At 48.6% G+C, this 12,112-nt stretch overlaps 1 protein-coding gene across 1 annotated transcript; it reads right to left on the bottom strand.

Moving 5' to 3' along the window:
* Window positions 1–9,400: 9,400 nt before the first annotated feature.
* On the bottom strand, window positions 9,401–11,366 carry CCR75_004637 (uncharacterized protein). The gene is made up of 6 exons (XM_067962723.1): window positions 10,953–11,366; window positions 10,602–10,879; window positions 10,457–10,541; window positions 10,353–10,389; window positions 10,132–10,286; window positions 9,401–10,069 (listed from the first exon to the last, which is right to left on the bottom strand). The coding sequence occupies exons 1-6, from the start codon at window positions 11,322–11,324 to the stop codon at window positions 9,605–9,607; spliced, it is 1,392 nt and encodes a 463-aa protein (XP_067820546.1). The 5' UTR covers window positions 11,325–11,366; the 3' UTR covers window positions 9,401–9,604.
* Between the last annotated feature and the right edge of the window lie 746 nt (window positions 11,367–12,112).

Here is a 12,112-nt window from a genome sequence, read left to right as displayed (position 1 = left end):
TTTCAGCCGTCGACGTTGGCAGCCATGAAGGCATACCACGTGACGAGCTCATTGGCCTCTGAGATAAAAGAGAGCTACAGTCAGGACGACCACTGTCGCCTGCTGTTGGATCACTTCGGTGGACGAAAGGTTTCCCTTCCGTCGCACCTGAAAGCTAAGCTCAATCGCTTTAGCTACAGCGATGGCCTGTTATGGCATCAGCTGTCACCTTGTGATCCCTTGAGAATCTATGTGCCTCATGACACAGATCTCAAGCTGATGATCCTTCACGAGCTCCATGATGCGCCATCTAGTGGGCATCTGGGCCGTGAAAAGACATTCTTACGAGTGTCAGAGGAATTTTGGTGGCCACACCTATATAGATGGGTGGCCAACTATATTCGCTCTTGCGAACAGTGTCAGCGGATTAAGCCTGCACCGTCCAGCAGTGCGCCACTGAAGCCGCTACCGATCCCAACCAACTGTTGGAAGTCAATAAGTCTGGACTTCATGTTTGGCATGCTGCCCGATCATAACCGTCGGACGGGGCTCGTCGTCTTTGTAGACAGACTGAGCAAGATGGTGCATTTAGCACCATGTAAAACATCGATCACAGGCAAGGAGGTAGCTCTGTTGTTCCTGGATCATATTCCCGACTACACGGGATGCCCGAGGCCATAGTATCGGACCGGGATCCACGTTTTTACGTCTAATTTTTAGCGACATGTGTTTGATCTGCTAAGTAGCAAGCTCCACATCGGTCATAAGGAGTAGTTTTATTGAGAACTGCTAAAGAGGCACGGTCAATAGGGCAACTTTCTGTCGTTGAGATGATACACTCGCGGGTCATCATCATATTGACGAAACTATGTCCCTCTCTCGCACCGAGCATAGTGAGGGGCCCTCCCCCACTAAGACTCGGGCTGCGCACAAACGAGACTGGAGTCCGAGGATGGCGCAGTCCGTTAATATAAAACGGTGTCTCACCCGTACTGGCGTTAACACTGTTATTTATAACTCCACAAGGGCAATCGCTTGCTTCACTCTTCAGGAGTTGCTATAGTGCGTAAGGCATCCGCCACGACCCGATTGGTACGTTCTGTTTGGCCATCGGTCTGGTGATGATTCACAGTCGGCGGTATCATAGGCAAGTTTGATGCTAAAAGCGTGTCAAGGCTCAACGCTATGTGGATAAGCAATTAACTATCACATGTAAGTCCGTGACGCAATGGCAAGCGCACAGGACAAGCAAAAATAATATGCGGACCGATTTGGTCGCAAAACAATGAACGCTTTAGAGTGGGTGAAAAAGTACTAGTAAGTACTGCTTCCCTACCTAATATGGCAATTTTTGCACTACCTGGAGGTTGTTGCTGCAATTCATTGGTCCCTTTACGGTAGTCGATGAGGTTGGAGACCTAAATTATAGACTAGGCCTTCCCCCGTATACGAAGATGCACCCCATATTTGACGTGGGTCGTCTGAAACGGTATGTAGACCCAAATGAATTCACATATCCCCATCCGTCAAAGGAGACCGATGGTGACGCCGGCTGTGAGTCGAGCGTCGTTCGGGTGAGGGGGACGGTGAAGGCGAAAAGCTATCGGACCGACTCCTCCCACCACGAACAGGACTTGGAGAGCGAGGTACATCACGCCAGTAACGCACATCCCTTAGCATTATCCTTTCAAAGAGGTCCAAGCGAGTCCTCAGGCGTTCATAACCCAGACGAACCTTCGCTCGCACATCAAAAGGATCCGAGGTCAGTCGTGAGACTTGATCCTCGAGATCCGCAATACGTCGGTTAGCAGCGCTTTAAGCTTGCGACTGAACGGACGAAGGTAAGGCAGCCGCGAGTAGGTGGGTGAGATCGCCACTCCTATCGGTCACCGCCTGCACTGATAGATGCGGATGGGAATCAACGCTTCCTTGTTGGAAAGTTGCTTGCCCACCGCTCCGTGAGGCAAAGGTATCAGACGGACAATAACCGTCGTATAAGCGCCATCATGATATATCGTCGTAAAACGCCATCGGTTATACGCTTTACGCATCCTCGTCCAATGGGGAAAGGTTACCCGAAGAGTTTGACTTTTGGGGTCCGATCGATACCCTACGTATCGATGTGCAATGTGCCCGGCTTGGAGGCTTTTTTTAAAAGGAGCACCAGCTGAGACATTTTCGCTTGTCTCAGATGGACTAGCAGAAGAAGTTTGTGAGAAGAAACAGGGGGTACAGTACCGCCCGTGATTTCTTTCACACGCAAGCGGGCGAAATTAATGGTTGCGACCGCTGCTTCATCGCATCGGAATGCGGACGAATGCGGCGCAAGAATTCCGCATCGAATTGGTCAGACGATTCATTCAACGCAACACGACTGGGATGGGAAATGCGCCCAAGAGTTTTTTCTGAGTCCTCCATGACTTAAAGACGCCATAATATTTATGTGCGTCTAGAAGGGCGCGCTCTAGGAGTGACGATCTTGGTCCATTTAAACGAGGCCATTTCGATAAAAAGGGCATCAGTGATATGCCACCCGTCACATAGCCACGTTTAAATCGACTGGCTTGTGACACCGACTTAGCTCGTTCACGTATGTCAGCACCATTATGGATTATGGTCTGAGCATAAGGCGTTGTGGTTATACCCAACGGAGAAGCGGCTGCGCCTTTATGGGCAGCGCTCTCATTACCTGTCGTCTGCGCTTTCCAGCGCAGACGACGGGACATCATTCGTAAATGCTGCTATCTCCATGTTGTGAGCCATGATAGAAGTTTGGATGGACAATAATGCGCCATCATCCTTCCTCATGAGCTCGTTGTCCGCATCACTACTATGGGGTGACGGCAACGGTGTCGACTCATTGTAGTCGAGAATGAGCGACGGATCAGCATCCTCACTGCTTTAGTTGGCGGGATCCTTTAGCCCTGTTAACGCGAAAGCAGCAGTAGTTGTCTGCGTTTCGACAAAGGCATTTGACGCGGCTGGCGAGATAACGCGGTGCGTGCGCTTAGTGCGAGGTTGAGTGGGCGTCTTCGCAGACGACCCACCAACATTGTTCTTTTAGGTGGTATCTTTGGCGCCGTGTATGGAAACACAGGTCGCTAGAGTGTCGTCTGCGGAGCTTTGCGCACAGAATCCTCTGATTGAGAGAACTAGCGGCGCGTAAAGCTGCTCGCAGTTCCTCGCTCCTCTTTGACGAATTTAAAATGTAAATTCGTTCTTTAAGGGGGGGTGTGACGGGCTAAAGTTGCTTCAATGTTACGCAGTCTCCGTTAAGTATGGTCAATTACTTAAATAAAGCAATTAGACCCAGCACTCGGGTGAAGTTCACATTTGTTGACCAACCCTTGTGTATGTAAAGCACATAGGTGCATTCACATTAATAGGGATGACGCCTTGCGTCATCCAATATAGGAGGTATTTAGAGTAATACGCTCGCAATACATATCAGTGCATACCAACAGAGATGGCGTTTATAATTAATTTAATTAGGTTTTCTACTTTATACGATTCAATATAAATCAGTCTGAAAACTACTTCTTACTTGCTAAGTGCGCACGAGGAGCCGGATTGCCGCTCCCGTGACGACACTTTACCAAAGTACTTTGTGCGTTGGGTGAGGTCGCTACGACGCCCACCATGTTCAAATTAATGCTCGATAGTAAAAAGGATTCTGTTATTACGTTTTAGCCTACCAGTAAACTGTTCAAACTTGTAAACTTCCTCACCAATCAATCAATTGGTTGCAGTGCAACACCTAGGTTGACCGGTCAGGAAAGACAGGTAGTGTCATCAGTCGTATCTCGCCCCGTCCTTGCCCATGTCCAAATCTTCCTTCAACACTCCTCCTCGACTGCGGCACCACCATATTCCCCTTCTTTTCCTCGAGTCCTGCCTCTACCCGAGGCTCATCAACTCGCACAGCGACGCAAGCTTGGCCGCATCCAGGGCCTTCGTCATTAGGTCAGCAACCTGGGCTTCAGACCTGACGTTCTGCGCCTGTATAATCTCGCGTCGTGAGTAGTCCCCCACAAACTTGAGCCGCACATCGATGTGCTTGGCTTTCAAGGAAGACGCCTCGCCATCCAGCTGCTTGATAGCGGCTTGACTATCGATGTACAGCGTCATCGGCAGTCCAGGTGGCATCCCAATTTAGCGCAACATCTCTCGGATCCCAAGTAACTCGCGCGTTTGCTCCGAAGCGGCAACAAATTCGGCTTCCATGGTGGAAAGAGAGATGCCGCCTTGTTTCTTGGCCGTCCAACTCACCGCCATGCCGTTCAAGAAGATGACCCCGCCGGTCAACGACTTTCGGTCCAGCTTTTCAGCAGCGAAGTCCGCGTCTGAGTACGACTCCAAGTTCACTGTCTCGCGCGCGCTCGTCGCCGGTGTCATCCGTAGCTTGAAGCTGCAGGTACCCTTCAAGTACCTCGCGATGCGTTTCGCGAGCTTGTACTCATGGACTCGCGGCTGGTGCGTCTGGCGCGTCGCCTTGTGGACGGCAAATGCAATGTCTGGCCGCGTACATATCGACACCCAGAGAAGACTACCGACGAGCGATTGAAAGCTTCGAATGCTTGGAGCTCCTCCTTCTGCATCAACAAGCAGAGCGCTGTCTGTTGTCGGGACCTCGTAACAATCTGCACTGATGGGAGTCCGCGTTGAGTTTGCATCTTCGAGACCATGATCTTTCAGGATGTCATTAATTGCAACTTCTTGATCGATAATATATCCTCCTTCATTGTCAATCTCCAGACGCATTCCCAGGAACTTGTTGACTGCTCCTAGGTCCTTGATAGACAGACTGCCTAGACTCGCGAAGAAACGGTCGACTGCTGCCGCGTCCGTACCAGTAGCTAGCAAGTCATCAACGTAGACCCCGACAATCACGAGGTCTCTCCCATCCTTCTTCCAGTATAAACACATATCCGACACGCACTGCTGGAAACCAACGTCAATAAGCCGTGCATGTAGTAATTGGCTCCAGCGCCTCCCGGCCTGTTTAAGGCCGTACAAACTCTTGCGAAGCTGTAAAGCCAGTTCACTCACGCTCGATGCCCCTAGTGACTTGATAGTATCACTGCTCACGTCCATTCCTCTTGGTACTTGTAGAAGTATCTCCAAATCAGCCTCTTTGTCAGCCTTTACGTAGGCGTTAGGGATGTCGCCATGCTTTGCGACGACTCCCCACGTAGCTGCAAGAGCCAATATTATCTTCACCGTTGACATGTCCATCACGGCAGCAAATGTGAGGACATAGTCAACTCCAAACACTTGCTCATTGCCGCACGCCACAAGTCGCGCTTTAAGGCGTTCGACAACCCCATCAGCAGTCATCTTTGTGTTGTACACCCACTTCGTGTGGAGTGCATTGCTGCTGCTCGGACGCTTGATAAGATGCCAAACGTCGTTGTTCTCGAGCGCTTCCAATTCGTCACACATCGCCTTCTTCCAGTCCTCGCTTTTAGGACTTCGCATTGCTTCGCCGTAGTTCTTCGGATCACGCTCATACACATGGTTTACGATGCTCATATTACTCGCTGGCTCCTCCTGTGCCGCGACTTCCTGAGCTCGCTTCGACGCACCACGCGTGCCGTGTGACGAGCGGGTCCATGACTTCTCCTTCGATCCTCCGCTACCCACAGTTAATTTCCCTTTCTTCCTCTGCTTTGATGAGACCGCTAGTGACGCCGTCGACAATTCAGACGATTCTGCACTCCTGGAAACAGCTGTTCCGGCTTGATCTTCGTATTTGAGTGCGCGCTGAAGCTGTTCATTTTGCTCGTCACTGAGCGTCGCAATGTTTTTCACATGCTGCGTGACGACCACGACGTTATCCTTCTGCAAAAAGACTCGATAGCCTTTAGTTTCGTCGCTCCTCCCGACGATAATGCCAACTTGTGCTAGTTGTGCGAGCGAGTTCTTGCGAGGGTCTCGATAGACCGTGCAACTTGAGCCGAATACCACTATGTTGCGCAAGTCGGGGACAACCTTCGTGAGAACCTGTATTGGCGACGCGCGTCGCAAGTTTGCGCTTGTCGGACTCCTGTTCAAGATGTACGCCGCGTATCTCCCCAAAATGTCAAGGGCAGGCGGCTTGCAAAAATCATGGACCGAGCCATATTGAGAACGGTCCGATACATTCGCTCCGCCTTGCCGTTCGAAGCTTGATTTCTTGCCTCTGAGACTTGACGGGCTACTCCAGTGCGCTTGCGGAATAAGTCCACATTCTGGTACTCCCCGCCGCCGTCCGTACGTAGCACGTGAATACGACAATTAAGTCGCTTTTCAAAAAACACCAAAAAGTGTTCAAACTTCTTCGCTGCTTGATCCTTAGTTGGGGCAAGAAACACGCGGCAGTAATTCGACTTGTGATCGATAAAATTCACGAGATATCTGTTTCCATGTCGGTCCTTAGGCGTCATAGGTCCCTTTAGATCTGAGCAGATAACTCCACCAATCCTGTCGATTGGTGCATTTACGCCGGTGTCCTTTTGCGATTGAGAATTCTTCGTGTGCTTCCCTTCAGCACATGACAAACACGTGAGTCTGCGCCGATCCGTGAGTTTGATCCCTGACGCAGGATCCTTCGCCATTCGTTCCACCGTGTCGAAGAAAAGGTGTCCAAGTCGCTGGTGAAAATGCATGAGCGTACCGCTTTGCACTCCCAACGATGACTCAGTCGCTCCTTCTTCAGCCAGTATTGACATTAGTACATCACTTGGCATGCTCCTTAAGTGCAATGTTTCCACAGTCTTAACGTAAAGCACGTTGTTCTCCATAGTCAAATCGAAAGCCACTTCCCCATTGCTGCGATTGGCGAGCGAGCGCGTCGCGCCATCGTACACCAATCCAAAACCCTTGAGCTCGAGTTTTCCATATGAGACAATGTTGCGCTCGAGTTCAGTCGCAAGGTACACTTCAGTAAGCTTGACCGTCCGCTCCTTGCCACCTGCCATAACGCATAAACGGACGCTACCGACTCTTGACAGGGATAGTGTTTCTCCATCCGCCATGTTGCACTGATAGTTGCAGTCTGGTGCATCTAGCAACAGGCTCTCATCCTTCACGAGGTGACGACTTGAACCACTATCCAAGATCCACTCGTCATGCTCGTCCTTCGCATCTTTTCCAGCATAACCAAAATGCGGATTCTTCTTCTTGAGTCCACGATCGTTGATCGTCAAAACAAGGTCTACGCCATGCTTTCCACGACGACCATCGTGACTACTACGATCTTTGCTTCGACAGTTGGCCTTAATGTGACCGGCCTTTCCGCACCCAAAGCACGTGCGTGTCTCCCTCTTTGCTGAGACCTCGTCCACGAGCGCAACAACATCTCGTCCTAGAGCCCGGCCCTTCCCCGACTCCAGCTCTACAGACTGCGCGAAGTGGGCGAGCTCCTCAGCTTGACGCAAAAAATCCACTCTTGAGTTATCGTACTTAGCCATAAGCACCGTACTCAGTTCCGTCGACGCATAATGCACGATATTATCCAGCACCTGTTGGTCCGCACCACCACACGCGTCGCTGACAGCAACCAAGTAAAGGTAATGCTCCGGCCAACTTCTCTTGGGGTCTTTACGCGCCGTGAAGAGCTGGATTGACTGCGAAGCCGTGATTGTGGTCTTGAAAGTCTGATGGAGCCTTTCCATGACATGATCCAGCGTCGGTAATTGTGTCCACCATAACTCCAGCTGCTTGTTATAATAGCGCTCTGCGGTTCCGCTCAAGTAGTGTCCAAGTAAGTCAGCTTTAACTTCCTCGGACCAGGCGAATCCGCACGCATGCTGGGCCATCGTAACTTGGCGGAGAAATGTTCTCCCCCAATCAAGAGAACGGGAGCCGAGTCCATGGTATAGCTCACTACCGTCAAACTTCCTGATCGCCAGCTTTCGTTGACGTGCGTCCGGCACGCGATGCGTGGGGCATGGCACTTGCTGAGCTTGTTGAGGCATCTGTTGCGGTGGGAAGCCTTGCCGTAAGTCCGGCGCCGCATACTGCGGTCCGAGCGGTTCAACGTGGGCGCCTTGAGCCGGTGACACTCTCGGGTGCTGCCTTGGCTGGTCATGCGCTTGATACACAGCTTGTCGTCTCGGCGGCGAGTTGCCAAGAGCGTCCAGGTGCATCGGTCCAGCGTTGCCCATGTTTCGGCCAAGCAGAGAGCTGAAGAGTCCACTCTCGATTGCACCTCGAAGTCGCTCGTTCTCGTCCATCTGCATCTGGGACGCTTCCATGCGCTCCATGCGACCTTCGAGTCCCATGAGCACCTTGAGGATCCTCTCATTCACGTCCGCGCCCCTTTCGTGGGTTGGCGGGTCGACGACTTCGGCAGGCGGCGTCACGGTCCTTTCGCGACCTGTGATTGGCGGCGCCTGTGCCGCGTCGTCGGAGCTGTCATTTGGGCTCATAACCTGTTCAAATCAATACTCGATAGTAAAAAGGATTCTGTTATTACGTTTTAGCCTACCAGTAAACTGTTCAAACTTGTAAACTTCCTCACCAATCAATCGGTTGGTTGCAGTGCAACACCTAGGTTGACCGGTCAGGAAAGACAGGTAGTGTCATCAGTCATATCTCGCCCCGTCCTTGCCCATGTCCAAATCTTCCTTCAACACACCAAAACTACCTCACTGCACGCAAGAAAAGCTGGTTTAACCGCTTCATCGCTGTGCTTGGGTATGTGCTAAGTAGAGCGTGGCCGCATTACGACGTGCCCGCCTACACTTTCCAAGTGATTTAGATTGTTCATTATCGGAATGTGTATTGCATTGTAAAATAATGTAAGATAATATATCCCTATAACGTCTGCAGAATATAAGTATTCATCCTCTACTTCCACGGCGCTGCGCTAGCACTAGTAGTCGCTTTGGTAGGTATTGGCCGGAGTGGTGTGGGATAAATGTGGCTTTGCATTTTCCCTATTTTTTAATATATTTGAATGTAAGTCAGTTTTATGAACAGTTATGATGTAAGCTCGCATTTATATGGCGAGCGTATGTATGCTATACACTTCGGCTCGCAGATGACGTCCGTACTTGTATGCACCAAGTGTGCAACACATACACAGGAGTGTGTCACTAACTTTTCCTCATCGGAGTGGCAGGTCAAACGCATTAATAGACCTGTACTTAAGGGACGTGTACCATAAAGGCATAGCACCCTAAATAGCGGCTATTTTGCTGCAAAGGGGTTCGAAAGCTGCTTTAGTTGGCGTTATCTTCGTTAAAGTCGCAAAGGTTGCTAAAATGTAGTCTATTTTCAATTCGCAACGGTTGCAAACTATGTTGTACTTAGATTGATAGACACGTTAATATTTATCGTGACCCGGAGCTCGAGTAGAGAAAACTGTGCTCTGTATCGCTTTTTCGTACGGCAACGTCAGGAATCTCAACGATGCAGACAAGAACGTGTATAGTAGAAATGACAGTACATACAAAAGAGAATGACAAGGCCGCCTAATTTGAATTAAGGAGCAATTTGGTGATCGCTAAATCTGGATATGCTCCACGGTTCCGGTGAATAGAACCTTGTTATTCTTAATGGCTATTGCACGCGCGCTAGATGTTTTAGTGTACAAGTCGATCAGGTTCATTTTTTAAAGCTGCAATAGAATTGGTTTTTACTAGTAAGACGCGTCTAATGTCTCACTCAGCACCACTTTTGCAACGCCATCAGCAGCTACTACTGTCAAATCTTCCTTTGCACTACTACCCCGAACGATATCAGCAAAGCTTAAAGCATCATCGGCAACCCACGAAAAACGTGCAAATAGCTTCTTTGAATCGCCATTAGCACTGGAACTACCAGCACGACTGCGAGGTCCGACGTCCAGCGTCGTAAATTCTTCAGAAAAGTACGTGGTATCCGTATTGCTTACTACATTTAGTAAAATCGGTGGCTGTACCGTTTTTTGCTCCAGTAGACCCCAATCTATGCTTTTGAAAAAAGCATGCTTTTTAATTGCTTGTACTCCTTTTACTTGAAACATTGTCGATTTGCCAGACCCAAGTCGCTTGTCAACATTTCTCTCTAGCAGTTGTTTTAAAATTGAGTGGGTATCAGCGCCAAGCCACTTTGGAAGTAGCAGCTGCAATATAAAAGGCATAATGTCAGTACAATATTTAGCGTGTATCATTCCTTAGTTTTTACCTTTTCATTTAATATTTTGTGATGTAATTTTTTCCGATTCTTGTGTCGAAAAGGTGGATAACCCGTGACCATTTCGTAGATAAGAGCACCAAGTGCCCACCAATCAACAGCTTTATTGTAGGCTTTTCGACGAATCATTTCTGGCGGCATGTATTCTATTAAACAAGCAAAAGTGCAAAATATATTAAACACAGCAACCACAAACAATGGACGATACGCACCATTCGTGCCACACATGGTACTCGTCAAATCGTCCTCCTATCAAGCAAGAAAAGTAGTTAGTTTGGCATTGAATTTCATTTTTTTTTTCATTAAAGTACTTTACAGCGGCCATTTCTTTGGCAAGACCGAAATCTGTGAGACAAATGTGTCCATCAGCGCCAAGCAGCACGTTTTCAGGCTTTAAATCGCTGTACAAAACATAACATCAATACTTATTATTAATGAACGCTCAATAATGCCGAAAGTACCGATGAATGATGCCTTTTGAGTGCAGGTGCTCCAACGCAAGTACGATTTCTGCAGCATAGAATTTTGCTGAGCTTTCAAGCAGCAACCCCTGTCTATGAAGATGATGAAATAGCTCTCCTCCCGCCACGAATGGCATCACTAAATATACGTTAGATTTGGTCTGGAAAGCATATTTCAGACTGATAAGAAACGGATGACTTATTTTCGTCATTATGTCTCTTTCGGCCTGAAGACACGACACTGAGTTGTGCTGCACAATGTACTTGTTCGAGACAATCTACTAATACATAAACACGCTCAATCGTCGCCATACTTTGCAATAAAAGGAATATTTAATTATTGCCACGTACTTTCATGGCCAGTATCTCGCCAGTTGGCTGGTGTCGGACTTGAATCACTTTTCCAAAAGCTCCTTGGCCAATAACACATAGTAAATCGAAATCTTGAGGTCCCACCGTGTGTGTCAAGCCGCTTTCTTTGAGACTTAAATCACTAAAGCTGTCTGTAGAGACAGGATATGACACATCCGCTGCGTCCTCATTTTCAGCCTCGGTAATAGCATGGTGCTTGCGGGTGAGTTTGTTCAAAGTAAAGCGCCGACGTCTATCAGTATTTTTTTCTTGGCAAAGCGTCGGTGCCTCGCTAGCCTTTTGTGGGGCTTGGTCCAATACTTTAGACGTTGCAAAGTCCGCAGTCTCAGCCTTTGTAAGCGTAGACGGCATGGTAGAAGAAGATAAGCAGGCAATGCAACCCCACACAGATAAACTTTTTGTCCGGGCAAAAACGACCAAAGTCGACTCATATAAATGTCGTGTTGAGTTATGTTGTTACTGTTGACCAGCAAAACGGACAGTCTTTGCTGGACGGTGAATCGGCGTGCAAGAGACAACATTTATAGCACATTCAGACGACCGAATCTTGAGAAGGGACACATTATTTGAAGACACAGCCTCGAACTTTAGGCTTTTAGCAATTTTGTGGGATCTTTGATAAGTGTCTTCTGAATTCATCATCCAATTACCCAGAACTTTCAGTGAGCAAATAATTACTAGCAAAGCGTTTACGCAAATCAAATAAGCGATAAGTTATTTATCCTACGTTGACGTCCCCAAGACGCTCTTACTTCTAGACAATGTCCTTCTCACAACCGACTCGAAAAAGCCACAAGAAACGTGTCTCTATGTAATGTGCTCATCTAGCGGTAGACAGTATTTACAGTGTATTCAGCAAGCCGCAAGCATCCAACACTTTCAAACCCTCCTAAGAGATCGGTCTTGACTTAAAAACGAAAATCTTTTCGCAAAGATGTACCTGAGATTGGATACTTGTCTGCGATTGCTGTAGCACAAGAAAGCGTTCAATTTAGTAATTGCTAAGATCTTTAAGCCCAACATGTGATCTAGAAAATACTGGAAGTCGATGAAGCGAGTACGGAGCTTGGAAGTGACGTGGCTGATGGAAACGATCTCATCAGATCCAACCACGGGTGTCAACCAAACAATTTGCTTCG

The sequence above is a fragment of the Bremia lactucae genome, linkage group LG12 (assembly GCF_004359215.1).
Source record: "Bremia lactucae strain SF5 linkage group LG12, whole genome shotgun sequence".
In the NCBI taxonomy this organism is placed as follows: domain Eukaryota; phylum Oomycota; class Peronosporomycetes; order Peronosporales; family Peronosporaceae; genus Bremia; species Bremia lactucae.
Note: the sequence above shows the minus strand (reverse complement) of the source record. Positions and strands in the feature narration are given on the sequence as shown.

Coding starts and splice junctions, on each gene's coding strand:
- CCR75_004637 (XM_067962723.1), bottom strand. CDS start 11,324: ATGCCGTCTACGCTTACAAAGGCTGAGACTGCGGACTTTGCAACGTCT. Junction 10,880..10,952: donor GCGAGATACTGGCCATGAAA/GTACGTGGCAAT, acceptor ATGTATTAGTAG/ATTGTCTCGAACAAGTACAT. Junction 10,070..10,131: donor ACAAAATATTAAATGAAAAG/GTAAAAACTAAG, acceptor TTTATATTGCAG/CTGCTACTTCCAAAGTGGCT.